This window comes from Rattus norvegicus, chromosome 15, assembly GCF_021556685.1.
Source record: "Rattus norvegicus strain SHRSP/BbbUtx chromosome 15, alternate assembly SHRSP_T2T, whole genome shotgun sequence".
NCBI classification, from domain to species: Eukaryota; Metazoa; Chordata; class Mammalia; order Rodentia; family Muridae; genus Rattus; species Rattus norvegicus.
Window position 1 is genome coordinate 24,932,873 of NC_141548.1, and position 19,950 is coordinate 24,952,822.

Genomic DNA, 19,950 nt, shown 5'->3' on the forward strand with positions numbered 1-19,950 from the left:
GGTCATCAGCCTTGGCAACAGGCACGGCTACTTCCGGGGCCATCTTGCCAGCCTTACTCTTTGACTTTTTCTGTAGTCACCGTTTTCTTGTTAGTGATGGTGAAATCAGAGAAAAAGTTAGTGTACCTACGTTTCCTTTTCATTTCCGTCTTTCTCTAACCTCCTCTTTCCTATAGAGCAGTTTGAGTTCCTAATGACAGTTACGAGAGAACAGGTTTGTGATGTAAAAATTTTAGCTCTCTTGCTATATGCTTTTATTATGATTACCTTACTAAAACAGAAACTGGTAATGTTGCCAGGTTGTTCAGGTATAGGAAGAGTAAAGAGCAGAGTCCTCAGGTGTGAGAATGTCCTTGACACCAAGTGAAAGGAGGCCGACCGTGTGCAGGTTTGATGGTCACTGGATAATGCCTTAGGAAGACCAGCAGGACCCTGCTTATGAGCATAAACACCCCATGGCTGGACATGGCGTGCTGGCCTGATAGCTGAGCGCAGGATGCCTTTATTTTTGCTCCAGTAGACTTAGTCTATCATCAGGGTTACTCAATAAAAATTGTGGAAAATTGCTTCTCTTTGCCTGACACCTCTTCCTGATCATACTGAATTATGAAGATTTAGGTTTATCATCCTGGAAGAAGTCCTAGTATTGGATTAGGTTGGTACGGTGTAGGAAAGGGAAAACATCGGCCAGTTTTCGATTTGAAGAAGCAGAGCACTTACCTAAACGTGACCAGCAGGGAAATGGCGTTCGAGTGTGTGTCGGGTCTGCGTTAGGTATTTCCTTCTTTGCTGAGGCTCTGGAGGTGAATGAGACTTGATTCTACGTGGATAAGTAGCAAAGTGTGATGATCTGAATTCTTGAACTGTGTATATGTTTGCAGTTAGATTTTGTTTGAAGAGTGGTGGGTGACACCAGGGACAATTTATCCAACAATTTGCCAAACAGCGAGGGGCAGTTCTGGCTAAGAGCAAACTTCAGTAGCTTGGTGGTGTGCCACAGAATTGACATACATTCAGAACATCCGAGATATTTCATCAGTGCAGAGTAGGGTGTAGGGGCCGGCGAAATGTTTCCTAGGTCTAACTCGGAAGCTTGGTTTGTTGTGTAAGGCTTGTGACCCTGATCTAACACTGAGGAACATTGAAGGAATGGACAAACCTGTACTCTACATCTAAGAAAAGTCACCATGGTAACAGCCGCTGGGATTCAGGAGTCAGAGACGCAGAGGCTTGAGTGGAAAGCACAGGACAAGTAGACAGTGATGGTACCAGTGAGCTGGGCTTTGAGATGCGAAGCACATACAGATTAAAAACTGCATGAGCGTTTACGTTTATAAAAAGCAACATCTAGGGTTGGGGATTTAGCTCAGTGGTAGAGCGCTTGCCCAGCAAGCACAAGGCCCTGGGTTCGGTCCCCAGCTCCGGAAAAAAGAAAAAAAAAAAAAAAAGCAACGTCTATATGAGTTATTTGTATACTGTCAGGGTGATGAAATATGTTTTGGGAATTTCTTCGCTCCTTTTTTATGATGGGACAGTTTTCCTCATTGGGGCACTCTACCCGTGTGTGATCTGCAGACACAGAGTACGGGCATGATGATGTTTGAGATGAGTGAAGCTGAGGACTGCAAGGTGTGCATTGAAGTGAAGGACCAGCTTTGACTTGGGAAGACGGAAGATTTGACAACGGAAGCTTTAGGGTTTTTTCTGAGAAAAGATTAAAAGGAGACAGGGTAAGACAAATCAGAATATAACAGGAATAGGAAATTGGTTCATGAAGTGTGGCCAGAAGAACCCACACCTAGAGTACTGAACTGTCTGAAGGTCTTAGGATGCTGAGGACAAAGTCTTAGCTTCCAGTTACAGTTACCCTGGTGATTCTGTGTGTCAGCACAGGTCGGGGGGGGGGGGGGGGGTTCTAGGGCCAAGGGTGGAGGGCATGGTCAGTTTCCATGTTGTTTTCTGTGCTTCATAAGGAGCTGTATTCGTGTCCCTGCTTCTGCAGTGCACTGGCACTTTTAATATAGTCTCTGTGTTGGTCTAGTAGCACTTTCATAATGTCGTCATGCTTGAAATCCATTGGACTATAAACAAGATTTATGCAATTGTGTTTATATTGGACTTCAGGGCTGGAGAGATGGCTCAGTGGTTAAGAGCACTGGCTGCTCTTCCAGAGGTCCTGAGTTCAATTCCCAGCAACCACATGGTGACTCACAATCACCTGTAATGGAATCTGATGCCCTCTTCTGGTGTGTCTGAGGACAGCCACAATGTACTCATATATAGTAAATAAATAAATCTTTATATCGGACTTCAGTGTAGGAGAAAATCAATTGAAAAAAGGATAAGGCCTTTTGTGACTTCATGTTTTTTTTTTTTTAAAGATTTATCTATTTATTTTATGTATATGAGTACACTGTCACTGTCTTCAGACACACCAGAAGAGGGCATCAGATCCCATTACAGATGGTTGTGAGCCACCATGTGGTTGCTGGGAATTGAACTCAGGACCTCTGGAAGAACAGTAAATGCTCTTTAACCATTGAACCATCTCTCCAGCCCGTGACTTCATGCCTTAAAGTTGTAAAATTTGTATTTTTGAAGAAACTTTCCCGTCTTCTAGGTGACTACAGAGTCTTGTAGGTGACTTAAATTCAGAGTTGCAGCACGAGTGAGTCAGTTTTGCTGGTGCCATTTTCCTCTTGTTTCTTGTATGTTGATGTTCTTTTTGCTCTCTTTTGAATAAAAAAAAAATTAAACTTAAGCAGTTCTCTCAAGTAAGGACTAAATTTTGAGACTATTTAGAATCCTAAACTCTTTCCACAGAGTTCTTTTTCTAAACTAATTTTTATCTTATGCAAACTTGGTAGAGTTAAACATTTCTTGATGTTTTTGTTTTTAGCCTAATAAAGATGTGGTGGAACAAATGAAAAAGTGGTAAGAGTTTAATTTTTTATATTTGGTGATTCATTCCCCTCAAATTTGGTAGCAGAATTGGTAGTGGTAGTAATCTGGTTCTTAAAGTACTATTGGTACTTTCTGCTAGACAAGAGCCTGGTGGGCTGTGGGTCAGCCGGGGTTACCCTATGGATTGTTTGTGGGTGTCATTTGACAGTGACTGACTTGTTCAGGCTGCAGTCAGCCCACACATTACCTGTGCAGATTTTACTTACTCTTGAGTTCACTCTAACTCCATGATTGAGATCCTGAGAAAGCTTTCTAGAATTAAGGTTTCATAATAAATGGGGGACAGAGGGATTGATCCATGTAAAATACTTAGGAATAATATTTACCTTGACCAAGTCGTTCATATGTATGCTTTAAATTTATAATTACAGCATTCAAGAAAAAGATGAGAAGTTAAGGACTGTGGAAGAGTTACTAGAAACTGGACTCATTCAGGTGGCCACCAGGGAGGAGGAGCTGAACGTAAGGCATTTTGTCCATTGTGCCTTTGTGCTTCCTCTGTCAGTCTGGAAAGGCTTCAGGGGCTTGTTTCCACAGCTGGGTGCTTGTGTCTAAGTTATATGGTTTTCGTTTGATTTAAATGATAGTTCTTTGGAAATTGGAGCTGTGAGGATGATTATAGTGTTCACTGCCGCAGTCAGGTAGAGACTGTCATAGTTGGTAGCATGCCTGTTCCTCCTGGAACCATGTTCAGATTGTAAGCAGTGATCCTCACTGCCCGCCTTTTCTGAAGTAACACTGCCTTTTGGGAAAGTAAATTAAGAGTTGTAATTGAATTTATAACTGTTGTGGCTTAACCGACAAACGACAGACTGTCTTTCAGGATGTCAGCATTTCTGTTGAAATGTCTAGTGATAATTGAGTTACAAAATGATTGACTAATTATAAAGGTTATAGGGAAAGGGGCAGGGGAGGAAGAGTGGGCTAGCTTAATTTGAACTAGCTAGTGCTTCAGGAATAAAAGTGTGTTGTGCTTCTATGTTTTTGAAAAAAGGCCATAAGAACGGAAAACTCAAGTCTGACGAAGGAAGTTCAAGAGTTAAAGGCTAAGCAGATGGATCAGGTAGCGTATGTGTTGGTATGTGTTGATCCTACCGGTTCTTCTCACAGTGGGAGGAGCTGGCATCCAAGGTGTTTCTTTTCAAGGCTGAATTTTCAATTAAACTTAATTAATGAATGATTACTGACTTGAGTAGCATTCAGTTCAAAACTATTTGTATGCTAGGTTTGGCATTCTGTGAACTACTCCAAATAAAATTTCATTCTTTTTGTTTTTCTTTATCTACTTAAACTTACTTATATGTTATGTGTATGAATGTTTTCCTGCATATATGCCTGTGTATCACGTATACATACGTTGCCCACAGAGACCAGAAGAGGACATCAAATTCCCTGGGTCTGGAATTTGAAGATGATTGTGAGTTGTGATGTGGCTTGCTGGGTACTGCACCTGGGTCCTCTGAAAGAGTATCGAGTGATTTCAGCTCCTGAGCCTTCTCTTTAGCCCAATGTTCTTTTTTTACGTTCTAAACATTTATTACTGTGTTGCTGTGTGTAGGATGAATGAGGTCCACATGTACCATGGGCTGTCCTGTAGATGACACAGGACAACTTAGGAATGACTCTGCCTTCTACTTCCATAGTTATGTAGGATTGAACTCAGTCAGGCCATCAGGCTTGCACAGCGCCATGCTGGCCATTCTTTCTTGTTTAAAAATACAGTAATGAAAGGTTTTGACTACACATACAAATTGAGTCTCAATGGCAAAAAAAAGGCTACGTGAAATGAAGCAATTCCTTAGAAGTAATTTCTCCCCTGGTTAGAATTAATAATTAAATAACTTGAACATTTGTCTAATGATTATTGCCTGGACTTACAGGTAGTCTCACCTGCTTACTTTCAAGATGCTATTCCTTTTCACCATTATGACACTAATGAAATCTAGAGGGGGCTGGAGAGATGCCTCATTGGTTAAAAGAGCACTGGCTGCTCTCCCAGAGGTCCTGAGTTTAATTCCCAGTAACCACATGGTGGCTCACAACCATCTGTAATCAGATCCAATGCCCTCTTCTGGTGTGTCTGAAGACAGTTACAGTGTACTCACATACATAAAATAAATCTCTTGTGTTGGGGATTTAGCTCAGTGGTAGAGCGCTTGCCTAGGAAGCGCAAGGCCCTGGGTTCAGTCCCCAGCTCTGGAAAAAAAGAAAAGGAAAAAAAAAAAATCTTTTTCTGGGTTTTTGATTTTTATCCTAACAAACTTGGGATTATGCATTTCTATTTCTGTCACACAGTTTTAAAAAGTAACAAATAGTACATCTTTTTTTGTGTGTTTCTAGGTTCCTTTTGTGTCTTTAATTGAAGATCTTAAGAAAGTGTAAGTGATAACATTGTTATAAATTAGGTTTTTATTTTGGCTTGTTTTCTTAGTATAATTAGATGGAGTGTACCATTTATTTGGGAGAGCTGACATACACTATACCCCATCCATCCATCCATCCGTCTGTCTGTCTCTCTAGAACTTGCACACATCACTTCTCTCTACTTCTTCCCACTTCCCCCTCCTCTCCCTCCCTTCTAATGCCGCCTTCCCAAGGTTTTCCTGAGTACTGGGACTGCGTCTTACGTCCTGACGCTCCGTCCTCCCCTTCCTGAGTGCTGAGACATCAGTGTATACCACACAGGGGTCAGTGGACTAAGGGAGATTAGCTGTGCTTCCAAAATTCAAAGATTTTTATCTTTATCTTTTTAAAAATCCATTTTCATAATTGATTCTATTTTTATGTGGCATCAGAGTGTTAATTTTGTGTTTAGTAGAAGCTATTACAGATGAGTTCATGTTGCACAGAGATCAGTTTCCTGCATGTGTATTCCCCTTGAAGTACCTGTCAGCTTTGACGCCATCTTGTATAGTAAGCTTAGAATTCTGTAATCCAGTTATTGAACGGAACTCAGTTCCTCCTAGTGTTGGTATTCATGGTTCAATTGTAGACTGGCTGTGTGCTTTTGACGTGCACCGCACTCCTCGTATGCACAGACTTAGTAGTTGCTCATTAAATTTGCATGGAGCAGGAGCTTTGGGTATTTCTCTGCTTTTGTCTGAAGTTGAGTCACTGTCTCACTTTACATCCATGATGTGTGCTATCTTTATGCTCAGTTCGTGGATCTCAGCGATTTCTTGTCAGGTTAACACTTGATTTCTTTATTTAAGGATCCATGAGAAAGATGGACAGATCAAGTCTGTGGAAGAGCTCCTAGAAGTCGAACTTCTCAAAGTTGCTAATAAGGAGAAGACTGTTCAGGTATTAGGGGAGGGAACACTCTCTGGCCTTTCTGTTCATCAGCTTGAGTTAAACCATTTGATTTCATGTGTTTGTATGTTGTATTCTTTGTCGACTCAGTGTGTTTTCCATTGTCCAATCTTGTCTGTTTTATCATTGTCAAGGCTTTGAAACAGGAAATAGAGATTCTAAAAGAAGAAATAGGAAATGCCCAGCTTGAAAAAGCTCACCAGGTAAAAATCCCAGAGCCACAGCATGACAGATGTGTTTGTGTATATGTTATTTGTGAGCGCCTTAAAAATCTTGTTTCCCTTGTTATTTAGAAAATAATTCTTTAGTAGTTTGCTACAAGTATATTTGTTTATATTTGTTTTTAAACCTTTCACTAAGCCCCTATCTAGAAAAAGTTTTCTTTATTAATGTTTATTTTAGTCAGTTTAAAAAATGCAGAACACAGAACACAAGCTGCATGGATCAGAATGTGTTGTTACAGAGTGTATTCATCCTGTGACTGCAGAAAAAATAAGTTTCCTTGGAGATCTTAGAAGTAGACAGATTTATTCGGTAGATGGGTTTTATGAGATTTAGTCTGACAAGTCTTCATTTAAATGGGAGAGACGATTTGTTCATCCATTGGATTAAGATTGCAGCCCTCATCAAAGCCCTGACTGGGTTGGAGCTAGTGTGCTCAGTGACTGATACCTCAGAAGAGGCTCCTCAAAGAGCTGACCTGTGAAACAAGGCTGAGAGGGAGCGGGACAAATGCTAGATCGCCTCTGACTTACTGAGCGCTGAGGCGAGGGCTCAACAGGGCGAGTGCCCACTGTCCCAGCATGGGGTTCAGATGCCCAGTTCCTGTGTGAAGGGCAGAGCTGGCAGCAGGCAGCTGGAACCTGAGCAGGGAGGGAGGAGACACAGGATGGGCTTAGGGCCTCACTGGCCAGCTAGGTTAGCCAGGTCAGAGGGCTTCAGGTTCAGTGAGGTCTTGTCTCCTAACACACATAAGGTGAGGAACAATGGAAGAGTCTAGATCCACAATATTAACCTCTGGCCTCTGCACATTTGTATGCACATGTGCACCCACACGTTTAAGACATACAACATCATAAGTAGATACATACATAAACAGGAAATTAAGGAAGACATTAGACCACTGTAGTGCAGGTGTTACTGAATGAAGCCTCCCGTTCTCACCTGTAGAAATACCACCTTATGCAGACCATCTTCCCAACCTTGACCCTTCCTTGTTATTTTTACTGTCACTAGAAAGAGAGGAGGTGAAATGGCAAACACATCTCACTTTGGCACGAACAGTTCAGCTTGGGCTTTCATGTTTTGGAAAACGTGCACACTCTAAAACTCGATACGGTTAAGGGAGGCTAGTGAACTGCTTCCTCTGTACTTTGTCTTTCAGTTGTCCGTAACTTCTCAAGTCCAGGAGCTGCAGAACCTGTGAGTGACATTTGCTTCATTTTCCTAGAAATATCTCTTCCCTACAAGTTAAATTGAATGAAAATTATGGCTTTTTTACATTTAATTTCAGTGTTCTGGAAAATACCAAGTTGTTTCAAAAGATTTTAGGTTTTTAAAAAGTCCTTTTGGTTCTCATTATATTTTGACAACTGCTAGGGTACTTTTGTTTGTTTCATGGGAAGGAGAGGGCATGAGAACTACCATTGTTTGATTTATTTCTCAGTCTGCTGTAGTTGAACATGCTGCTTCTTGCTTATTAATGACGTGTGAAACCTGCTGTGCGTTTGACACCTAAGCCGTTTCCCTGAGCTGTGAGTTACTGATGCTGCCTAGAAGGGACGGCATAGGGTAGAGCTACAGGAATTTAGTCAGTGTCTGTTCAGTGATAGGTGACTTTAATCGCTGTTTCAAATCTTGTTTGTCTTTCTATTAAGATGACGCGTAGAGAGGTTGGGGATTTAGCTCAGTGGTAGAGCACTTGCCTAGCAAGCGCAAGGCCCTGGGTTCGGGTTCCCAGCTCTGGGAAAAAAAAAAAAAAAAGATGACGCGTAGAAGTACTTATTTCTGGAGTAGTCCAGTGGACTTAGGCTGTAAGAGAACTCTTGAGATATTTCAGGTCTTCAGCACTTTGCTCTTTATAATCATGTGAAATGTTTCTGTCTTGTCAGACTAAGAGGCAAGGAGGAACAGGTGGACAGTATGAAGGCTGCTTTAGAAGACCTGACAGGGAGAGAGAAGTGCACACAGGTGAGACACTCAAAACTCGGGGAAAGCAGCTCTGATCTCCAAGTACCAGTCCACATCTGTTCTTTTTAGGATACTGAGGAAGAAAACGAATCTTTGAAGGCTTGTGTTGGTTCAGGAGGTAGTGCAGCATAATTGGCCAGTGTAAACAGATGGCAGTGTGCTTTTTAAGCAGTCGCCATTCTGTGTGGTGCTCTAGAAAGTAAGAAGGTCTGTGTCTCTTGTGCCATGGTTTAGTTATCGGTGTTCAAGTAAACTTTATCACTGTCTAACCGTGTCTAATGGCTGGTTGTCCGGCTAGTAGTACACACACTTCCTTTTCCCTCCTCTGTCAGGTGCACTCCAGGCTTATGTTTAACTGTTTATCTGTGCTTCTTCAAAAGACACTTTAATAGTTAGGTTCGATGAGGAAAACTCTTTCATTTTGGGATGCTGAAGTAAAAGGATCCCTGTGGGCCTGAGGCCTGTCTAAGCTACATCATGAGCTCCTGTTTCAAAAAACCAGGCAAAGACAAAAAGGGAAAGAATTTCATTTTTTTTAATAAGCAACCTAGTCTTAAATTTCCCGCCCAACTATATTTTTATTTTCTGGTTGGGTGGCTCTCCCTGTTTATAATACCTGATGTGTTTTAATGCTAACATTAAAAACGTGAATCTGTTTGTTAGGTGTGTTCGACACCACGATTTGAAGAACTCGAAAATGTGTAAGTATATTTTTACTAGCATTTTGATGAAGCGTGTCAGAATGTGCTGACCATTCACTTATATGGGTCTCTAAAAGGCCGTTGACTTCATGGCTAAGTATTAGTTATAGTGGAGAGACAAACAAGAGAAATTTCTGTTTGTTGTGTGATAAAGCAGAGACCCCTTCACTTTCGATGCTTTAGAACATGTAAAGACTTGCCTATTTCCTCCAGTAGTTTTTCTGCAAATACAGACTTTTTTTTTCAAATTATTCAATTACTATAAAGAGGAAATCAGTTGACTTCCATATAATCAGGGATAATCACAGCCATAACAAGTCATGGACATAGTATAATTATACTTGCTTAACGAAAACATGGATCTCATCAGGTTAGTTCTGTGCTGAGTGATAAGAACATCACCAGTTAGCACCACAGAGGCCTGTTTTCTCAGGCACTCACTACAGCAGTATGCTTTTAATTCTGCAAAAGCCTTTTTTAAAAACAGAGTCTCATTTTGTTGCCCAGGCTGGCTTAGAACTTACTAGGTTCCTCTCAGGCTGGCCTCACACTAACCCTGAACCTATACCTCCTCCTCCCAACCACTGGGAGTACAGGTATAAGCCACCATGGTCAGTGTCTGAGTTCCTGTTGCTGAGAGAAGACACCATGACCAAGGGCAGCTCTTATGAGGGGCTGGCTGACAGGTCAGAGGGTCAGTCCATTGACCTTATGGCAGGAGCCTGGCAGCGTCCAGGCAGACACGGTGCCGGAGAAGAGAATGAGAATTCTGCATGGTGATCTGAAGCCTCTAGGAGAGGTCTGTCTGTTTCTCAGGCAGCTAGTAGGAGGGACTCAGAGCTCGTCCCCACAGTGACACTCCAACAAGGCCACACCTCCTGACAGTGCCACTTCTTCAGCCAAGCACATGCAAACCACAGTCAGCAAACACTGACTTTTTTTCTTAAACTACACAAAGTAAAGATGGGAAACCCAAGTTTCTGAGACACATTTTTTGCCTGTGTATGTATGAGTGTTTGAGGCACTGTGTGTGTGTGTGTGTGTGTGTGTGTGTGTGTGTGTGTGTGTGTGTGTGTGTGTGTGTGTAGGCTGCAGGACAGTTTGTGGGCGTCGGTTTGCTCCGCCTTGCTGGCCTACAGATTGAATTAAGGTTGTCAGGCCTGGTGGCGAGTGCTGCTGCTCACCTGATGAGTTACATTGCTGGCTCAAGGAAAGGTTTTCTTTTTTAACATTATTTTTATTGGATTTTTAAAATTTACATTTCAAATGTTTTCCCCTTTCCAGGTTTCCCGTCCGTAAACCCCCAACCCACCCCTGGGAAAGTTTTTCTTGACAGCATGTTTGTTACTGATTGATAATTTGTTTGGAGAACTGCCCCTTAGGGGCTGGAGAGAGGTGGCTCTGCAGTCAGAGTGCTGCCTGTCTTGTCGTTTTCTTTTTAACAACAGGGTCTCACTGTCTAGCCTTGGCTGGCCTAGGATTAAAGGCATGCCCCACCACTGCCCTGTGAGAAAGTCTGTCTTTTAAAACCAATTATAATTTGATAGAATACAAGAAGAAATAGCTGATAGGCATTGTTTGTGATGTCTCTTTATTAGGAATAATATCAGAGTATGGTTTTTTTTCTTTTTCATGTACTTTAGTAAAGTAAGGTCTTTGTAAAAATTCTAGATTGAAAGAAAAGGACAATGAAATTAAGAGAATAGAAGCTATATTAAAGGATACAAAGAGTGACCTTTCTAAGAAAGCAGAGCTGTTAAAGGTAAGTGACTACTAAAAATTAATTATTGCAGGAATTATTTTCTTTGGTTGTTTTAGAAATGTTTTAACTCCTGGAAACCGTGTACCATGACCCTTTTTTTGTAGGCTGTGCACTTGTTATCAAAGGTGTGTGCTAGGTAGACTGGTTCTGTCTTTTGAGAAAGCACTCAGAAAGTTCTAGTGTTATAAATGTGCTGTCCTCTACTTTCTAAGGTTTGTTTTGTGCTGATCAAATCCTAGGAATCCAAGGCCTCGTGTACTCAGTGTTCTACCCTTTATCTACAGTAGTAGCTTATGGTTTTGAGGTTTTTTGAGACCTTGTCTAGTTATGCTAGCTCAGCCTGACCTTGAACCCAGCCTAACCTCAGACTTGCAGTTCTACTGCTTCTGAGCTTGAATGTTGGAATTAAAGGCGTGAGGCACCATGCCCAGCTACCTTTAGTGGGTCTTGCTGTATTAAGCAATTCCAGCTGTAAAGTTGCCTAGTATATTTAGGTCTATTCTTCAGTTCTGAAATATACTCTCAGTGGCTGTCTTTACATACGTATTTTGAATACTATTTGTCTTACACTTTCCTAGAAGTTAAATATTTTGTTAATGGTTTATACGAGTTTGCTTTGTTTTCTGAGCTATTAACAGGTCAAAGAGAAACTCAGATCTTACATGTCATGTAGTTACTACTCAAAGCACTCACAGGACGTTGACCTGAAGGGCAGCAGATTGTAGCCACATGCAGCACCTTCAAGCAGCCTGGCTCCCGCCTCACGGCGGACAAACTCTAGGGTGGCAGTGGCTGTGTCATAGTCCCTTACTCCCTTGAGTACATTTACCGTTAGCTTTGCTGGGCCATGCTGACCTGCTCCTTGAGAATGTTCTTCCTTACCTACATTCTTGCCCACAGGCCTGTTTCCCCTTCTCACCCAACACTGGCTAAGGTGCTCACGTGATGTCATCTCGGAAAAGGCTTGTTTTCTGTTGCTTTAGGCTGAGGGAAGAGGAGGGTTCTTAGTATGTTTAAGTCATTTGTACGTTAATTGCTCTTCTAATTTTTTTCTACAGTTTTTCTTCTGGGATGACTTTTTAAAACCTAATTTATAAGACTGTTTTATGTAATTATGTGAATTTGACTTCCTCTGCATTCCATCTGCTTTTCTACTCAGACATAAGCAGGAGTAAAGGATACTTATTTTGTGATCATAATAATTTTTTCTTTTTAAGTACAATTCTTACATAGTTTTAGTTCATATGTAATTCACCTCAGAGTTGTGAGAGTAGCCTTCTAACCTCAGGTTCCTAATTGTCCGTCAGTGCCACACTGCCCTGCCCCTGAGGGTGTTCAGTCACTAGTGGGAGCAGATGTCTCAGTGTGGCTGCACCTCTCTGGAGCCTGTTACGTTACTAGGTGAGAGGAGGGCTGCACAGATGCTGCGGCGTGAAGCCCTTTCCTGCCAGATGCACGCCACTCTGCATAGACACACGTGTCGTCAGTTCATTCTCCCAACACATACCTGTCAAGACCAGACCTGAATACAACTACTCTCATATATGGCTTAATGTGGCTTAATCCAGCCTTTAAAATTGTTACTACTGTGGAATATTTCTAGACTGAATGACATTTAAAAATGCATAAAAATGCAAAAAAATGCATATCTCAGTCTCAGTATTCATGTTTAATTTTTGTTTAAATAGGAAGTACAAGATGAAAATAAATTATTCAAGTCCCAAGTGGAGCAGCTCAATCATCAGAACCACCAACAGGTAGGTGTTCTTCCGTGTGTCTGCCTTTTACCGTCTACATCTGCTCGTCATGCGTACGTGTTCCCGGAAAGAAAACAGTGGTTCTTTTGTTAAACGAATTTCTTATAAAACAATTTATTATGGAATGTGTAAGATAGAATAATGTGTAATTTATAAAATAGTGCAAGTAGTGTTCCAGCTTGCTTATATACATGTGTGTACTTTGACCAGTGTTGTGGTTCTACTCTCTGTGCACATGGACAAGAGTGTGCTCTGGACTAATAATCACGTGTGTATGTGTGCTCTGACTAATGTTTCAGCTCTATTCTATACATTGTGTGTGTGCATATGTGTTCTGATCAGTGTTCTGGTTCTATTATATACACATTTGTGTGGTTTGTTTTCCGATTAAGGTTCCAGCTCCATTATATGTGTGTGTGTGTGTGTGTGTGTGTGTGTGTGTGTGTGTGTGTGTGTGTGTGTGCCTGTGTGCTCTGATCAATTACAGCTCTGCTTCACACACACACACACACACACACACACACACACACACACACACACAGAGTGTGTGTACTCTGATCAGTGTTTCAGCTTCATTATGAACACATGTGCCCTGATCAATGTTTCAGCTCTGTTACAATGTACATGTGGTTGCATGTATACGCCGATAGATGTTCCAGCTTCATTATAACATACACATGTGTGCATCTGTACTCTATCAGTGTTCCAGCTCTGTTGTAACATACATACATTTGCATGGGTACTTTGATTAGTTTTACAGCTCTGTTATACACACACGTGCTAGTGTGCTTGCATATGCTCTCCCTGTCTTACATAATGCTTTTCTTAGGAAGTCAGCCAATGTCTTGTAGAGGTCTATTTAAATCTAGGTCAACAGCCTTTCTTCTATCCTTACACATCAATAATTGGAAAGAAACTTGTATATAGGAAATATAAGGTACTATAAGTAATGTGCTAGCATTAATATCATGTTTAAGAAGACATGTGTATATGATATACACGTTTTTGCATTTTGGAGGTTGAACCCAGGGACCTTGTGTATTCTAGGCAAGTGTATTATCATTGAGCAAAGTCTCAAGCCCTAGCTCGACATTTTTGTGAACATGTGTGGGTAGACCAGAGTGGATTTTGAGAAACAATCAAGGCTCCCTGTTGACAAACAGCTCCTGGTAGTTAGAGTTTGCCTAAGTCACCATAGTATACATCCTATATATGAAAGCTGTATGCCTTTGCATATTATAAAAAAAACAACACTTTTTTGGTTGGATGTGAGAAAATCAGCTCTTAATTTATTTGTTGATTTTATTTTTATAGTTTTAGAAGTCAGTATAAGAAGCATCTTGATGCTAAACAGTACAATTTGTAAGTTCTTACTAAGTAAAGACTTTATAGAGGGACAGCGAAAATTGGATTTACTATTCATTACACACTATAAATTATATATTTTTATTAAAGTCAGGCGTGATAACATAATGAAGTATATGATATTTTTAACTTTGGTGTTGATTAATTCCAAGAAGAATTTAATTTTTTTATGTTCTAGAAACCTTTATTGTGAACTAATATTTAACTCTTTTAATAGGCATCTTTTCCCTCTCAGGAAGAATTGCAAACAGTGTAAGTAATTCATTGATTCCAGTTTGCTGTTATAAGGAGTTAAATACTGAATTACCCTTCAGACAGTAATGCCATGTGCTCACACGTGCTCGTGCAGACACAGTAGGCGTGTCCGTGTGCTCTGGGCTGCCAGCCAGTGTGCAGCCTGTTGCACGGCTGGGGCTTGCTTTCCTCCTCGAAAGGTGAGGGGTGGAGCTGACTTCCAAGGCCTCACTTAGGCCAGTGCAGCCCCAGCCCTGTGCTTGCTCTCCTCCCTCTCAGGATCTGTGTTGCAGCCTCGCCTGTCCCACGGCTGCATTTTTGTGAAAACTTGCTGTTGTGGTTCTCCTTTAGAGATTTTAAATCTTTTAAGAAACTGAAATATTTTCTTCTTGTTGGCCTCTTATTTTTCTAAGAGGCTATGAATTAAAAATCATTTCTGCTTATAGTTTGTTTCAAAATAGTAAATGCCGACTGTGTTAAGTACATCGTAGATGACAGGAGTCTAAGTGTTCTTGCACCTCGGCCTGTTTGTAAGCTTGGCCATCTAGTAGCCTAGGGTGCTCGCTGTCTCAGCTGAGTCTTGAGTTTGGCTGTGTGAAGTAAGAGTGCAAACATTTTCTATAATAAGCTGACAGTTGCTTCAGAGACCATAGAGGTCCTACTTTTGTCTTGTGACCCTGTTTTGTGTATACGTGGGTTTTATTTTATTTTTGTTTATGTGTATGTATGTTTGCCTGCTTTGTCTGTGTGTGCACCATATGCATACAGTGCCTGCCTTTGAGTCCGAAGAGTATATTGTGTTCCCTGAAAGTGGAGTAGAAGGGGTTGTACTTGGCCTGACCTGGGTGCTGGGAACTCAGGTTGTGTTGTCTGCTAGAGCAGCCAGCGCTCTTACCCAGGAGCTATCACTCCAGCCCCAGTTTTCATCTTCAAACTGTAGGATTACTGTCCTAACTATATCTATTCCTTGACAAGATGCTTGGCAGTCCTTAGCTTTACCGACTCAGGGCTGTAACAGGGAGAAGAGGGTGTTAGGAAAGCCACCTGGGGGATCTGGGCTGGGAATGAGAGCCCTCCAGTGGCCTCCCCTAGTAATGTTATTTTCCATATGGGCGCTCTCCGACCGATTTCAAGACAGCACCACTACCACCACCACACAAGTCACTGTGAGGAAGCACTTCATTTCCAAAATATGACAGATAACATTGAAGCTCAAGGACCAGATTGCCTGTTGGGCAGTTCTTTATATACAGTCTTAAGAACGCTGTTTGTGACTGGACATTCTACTCAAGTATAACACAAATGAATTTTGAAATTTTGCCTTTTCTTTCTGCATTTCTGGGAAATAACTAAGGCATTAGATAGGACAAGGAAAAAAACAAAGAGAAACCAAAGCCATGAATTCTAAGATTGGATAAAAACAAGTGAATAGGGGTTGGGGATTTAGCTCAGTAAGGCCCTGGGTTCAGTCCCCAGCTCCGGGAAAAAACAAAAAACCAAAAAAACCAAGTGAATACCAGGTGGTGACTTTAATATAATGCTGATGGTTTAGTGAACCAGATACTCATAACTAATTTAATTACCTTAAAATAAATGCTTGTAAAGACCGTCTTTGTACTGAACTCACCCCCAATCCCTTTTAGACAGTTACGTAACCCAGGCTGGCTTTGAGGTCACTGTAGTGAGGATAGCTTTGAGTGATAACCTCACTATCCAAGTGCTGGTATTGTAGGAGCCATGTGTGGGCTTCATGTGCTGAGAAGTGAAAGCAGGAGCTTAGGCATGATAGAGGCAAACCCTGCCCACAGGAGCTAGCCTGGAAAATTGCCTTTGAAATTAAGAATTTATAGGATGGGGGTTGGGATTTAGCTCAGTGGTAGAGCGCTTGCTAAAGGCCCTGGGTTCGGTACCCAGCTCCGGAAAAAAAAAAAAAAAAAAAAAGAAAAAAAAAGAATTTATAGGATGGGCTCTTCTATGGCAAACAGTAGCTGATCGATAATTACATTTTAAACTATCACCTGCTGTTTTTATTTTGTTTTTAAAAATAATGATATGTAGGTATCTGAATGGTATTACTATTTACCTAATATGTAAGTTATGTTACTGTTTATTTTAGATGCTGTTTACCTAAAATATATTTACATTCTGATTTAGAATTTCAGAAAAAGAGAAAGAAATAACTGATCTCTGCAATGAGTTAGAGTCTTTGAAGAATGCTGTTGAACATCAAAGGAAGAAAAACAATGTAAGCCACTACTGAGCCCCAGACGTCCCGTTAGAGTGTTGGTGCTGAAGACGGGCAGGGTCTTCTTTGTGTCTACGTCTACTTTAGATCTCCTGAGCTTTGTGCGAGCACTCTCGGTTTCTTTGCATCTGGGGGCAGTGCTAGTGTAAACATTTTATTATAACGCAGCTTTGGTAGTAAAAAGATAGTTCTTATAATGAAAATTAGCAGAATGGAGCTTTTAAAGGTTTTCTGAAATAAAAATATGATTGACTTCATGTTAAAACCTGTTTAGAAAAATAAGTCTTCAGTACTGTTATTTAAAAACAAAGCCATTTCTTTTTTATTAAACAGGACTAATTTGTGTGTGTGTGTGTGTGTGTGTGTGTGTGTGTGTATGTGTGTGTGTCTGTGTGTGTGTGTGTGTGTGTGTCTATTTCTGATAGACTAAAAGAAACATTCATTTCAGTCTTTGTGACCAAGCTTGCAAAGCCTTCTGTAAACTACCCTTTCATATTGGTAATTACGTCTGCTGGTGGTCTTAGAACTGGAATAGATTTATACTAAGTTGGGAATGGCTGACTCTTTAAGTCAGCCATTATCTACAGTCATGACTGTACATCCTTACCAAGCAGACAAAGAGTAGATGCAGCCTCTCATAAGATCTCTCTTACCAAAAGATAGTAGTAACTAGAAGAGTCCAAGTATTCTTGTGAGGGAAGTGTTTTCACACAAAAATATGCTTGTCTTTTGTTTGATTTGTCTACAAATCAAAATGTTATTTAATGATAGAATATTGGTAATAAATAGATATGTATTTTTCAATGTAATTTAAATCTTTTAACGTTTGTGTTAAATTGCTAACTAACATGTTGGCATTTTCCTGCACCCTGAATTTATGAAAATCTGGTATGTGAACTGCTCTGTGTGTGTTGTGCAGTATGAATTACTAACAGCATTACTTAGCCACGGAATTTGCTATGAACTTTCCAATACAGTTCTAACATTGTAACTAACTTTGTTTGCTTAGTTTCTGAGGTGAGGAGGGCACAGTAATATAGTTTAGGTCACTCAGCACAGCTGCGGTGGTGGTGGCTATGGCGGCAACGGCATCGATATCGATGGCGGCGGCAGCTCTGTGGGTCTTCATTTCAAGTCTGTGTAAAGAGCCAGGACAGTGGAGGCCAGCAGGGTGCAGCTTCAGCCCATGCATACGTTTGGCCAGATTTCTTAACTTTGAGCTGTGGTTTCCTATCTATAAAGTGGGAATAAAAATCTCACAAAGTATTGCAAGGATTAATGAGCATTCGTGTAGCGTTAACTACAGTATTTGGCATCTAAATTGGCAATAAATGGTAATCATTGGCTTTTAAGTTTTGTTTATGTTAGGATTCTTAACTGAAGATGAATCACAGCATCCTGTCTTCGTTTGTATTTGCTAAGGAAGAGTTTTTTTTCAAGGCTTACTTTTAAATGGCCCCAGTTTTTTCTTAACGAGAACGTGTTATGGTTTCTCTGTCTCAGTTGCTTCAGACACCTGCCTGGTTCACTTGTGTTGGATTGCTGGTGTGTGACTGTACCAGATACAGAGAACACAGGGCTAGGTTCTAATCTTCCTAGAGATTAGAAATGTGCTAATTTTAATCTAAAATAGTTACAGGAAAAATGTTACTTAGTAAAGTCCTGTGAGGCTGATGTTGGGCGTTGTTGAATATTCCATGAGAAGTGTTTGCAGGACTGTGTGTTTGCTCTGTCCTTAGCTGTAGTGCTTGAACTTGAAGTCGTAACTGTAGTCCTGGTTGGTGTGCTCCCCTGGAATGCTTTCTTCTTTGTGAGTGTGCCCAGTGAGCTGTTGAAGAACTGGCGTATTGGTGTGCATACTAAAACATGAGAAGTGGACTTTCTTATTCCTCATTCAGACTTCTAAACATTATAATTATTATTTCTTTGCTAATACACATTTTCCCATTGAAATAATTTTGCAATAACTAGCATTTAAATGCAGTGCAAAATATTGATGAAGTTAAAGGAGAAACCTTTTAATAATGGATAAACTGAAATCGTTCTTTCTAAAAATGATTAGGACCTTCGGGAGAAAAACTGGGAAGCGATGGAGGCATTGGCATCAACTGAAAAAATACTGCAGGACAGAGTGAACAAGACTTCCAAGGTTGTGACTGACTCCAGAACTGCCCCTCGCAGAGTCTGCAGCTCGCCCCATCACACTGAAGCCTTCCCTTTTGCTTCAGTCTAAACCATTTAAAGACAGCAGCCCCGTGTCACCCACATTATCGTCCTCACCATCTGCCTTTCGTCTTCTCCCTGAGACTTGAGTTGGGGCACTCTGTGCTGGGATGGCCCCACTGTTGGTGTTTTGGTGCGCACAGCTTTAGGGGAAAGATCTCAGGAGTCTCCATGCTGTGTGTGCAGGTCCTTCCTTGTCTCATGCTGTGCCTCTTGGTGTAGTTAGAACTTCGATGAGGTTCCCAAATCAGAGAAATCAGAGTAAATTAATGGAACAAATTAAAAACCTAGCATGTGTTTGAGATGCATAGTAAAGTGGGGTTTCCAGAGCATTCCGGGAGATTCAGACAAGGGAGGAAAATAGCAAAATCTTCAACAGTACAGAAGGGGTCCATTCAAAGTATGCTGCGGGGAGGATTCCCCAGGAGACAGAGACTCACTTCGCACTTTGAAGTTGTAGGACAGCAGTTGCTCCTGTGTCTGTTTCATGTCGAGTATTAATATGAATGGATGATGAGACTGTGTGAAATGCATCTGATATGTATGTCCCCTTTATCTTAAACAACCAAGGACATTCTTCTAGTATCTGAGTGCATCAGGGTCATAATGGAGGAGTGATTTAAAGATTAGGACAGCTGAATGTGTGTGCAACATGAATAGTGGATTTTGAGGCCAGGTTAGTGAGTGCCCCCAGTTAATTTCCACATTCTGAAAGTGTTGGTGTACCAAGATAATCTATCATGTTTTAATTATAAAAGTGTTAAGGATATTTGAAACATTTTCCTAGTAGATGCAATTTTATGATTTGCTAATTTTATATGTATAGTTATATTTCCTTTAATGCAATAGATTCATACTTAAATTTTCATTAAGCATTAGTTGAGACAGTTGACAGCTATTACTGCCAGAAGCATTTATGCCAGAGACTGTGAGGCACAGGTCTTGTTTAATTGTGAGAGGTTCCTGTTGTGCAGACATTTCTGTCAGCAAGGGGAGTTCTAGTATGGGCTTTCCACTGTTTGAAGTGAAAAGGCTTTATGCTTTTCCCACACACGGCATCGATGCATGGTGACTTCTAAAGCTAGCGATCGATCTGCAGGGAATAGACTCCAGTTTTTTCTTAGCAGAACTGGGAGTCCTTTATAGCATGGGTGTAAAGTGATACTGATTTCCTAAGTGCCACAAGGTGGGATGTGA

At 40.9% G+C, this 19,950-nt stretch overlaps 1 protein-coding gene across 50 annotated transcripts in view; it reads left to right on the plus strand.

Annotated features, from left to right (window-relative positions):
• Window positions 1-19,950, plus strand: part of Ktn1 (kinectin 1) — an 87,954-nt gene that overhangs the window by 44,757 nt on the left and 23,247 nt on the right. For 14 of the 50 annotated variants that reach the window (XM_087586032.1, XM_087586037.1, XM_087586047.1 and 11 more), the window contains exons 19-32: window positions 2,900-2,934; window positions 3,336-3,426; window positions 3,959-4,027; window positions 5,305-5,342; window positions 6,177-6,267; window positions 6,411-6,479; window positions 7,661-7,698; window positions 8,388-8,466; window positions 9,130-9,167; window positions 10,839-10,929; window positions 12,618-12,686; window positions 14,269-14,303; window positions 16,440-16,530; window positions 18,593-18,679. In XM_087586032.1, coding sequence (XP_087442158.1) covers window positions 2,900-2,934; window positions 3,336-3,426; window positions 3,959-4,027; window positions 5,305-5,342; window positions 6,177-6,267; window positions 6,411-6,479; window positions 7,661-7,698; window positions 8,388-8,466; window positions 9,130-9,167; window positions 10,839-10,929; window positions 12,618-12,686; window positions 14,269-14,303; window positions 16,440-16,530; window positions 18,593-18,679 — 921 coding nt within the window. The remainder of the gene's footprint in view (window positions 1-2,899; window positions 2,935-3,335; window positions 3,427-3,958; window positions 4,028-5,304; window positions 5,343-6,176; window positions 6,268-6,410; window positions 6,480-7,660; window positions 7,699-8,387; window positions 8,467-9,129; window positions 9,168-10,838; window positions 10,930-12,617; window positions 12,687-14,268; window positions 14,304-16,439; window positions 16,531-18,592; window positions 18,680-19,950) is intronic. The other 36 variants (XM_087586038.1, XM_087586049.1, XM_087586059.1 and 33 more) reach the window with 3 other exon arrangements.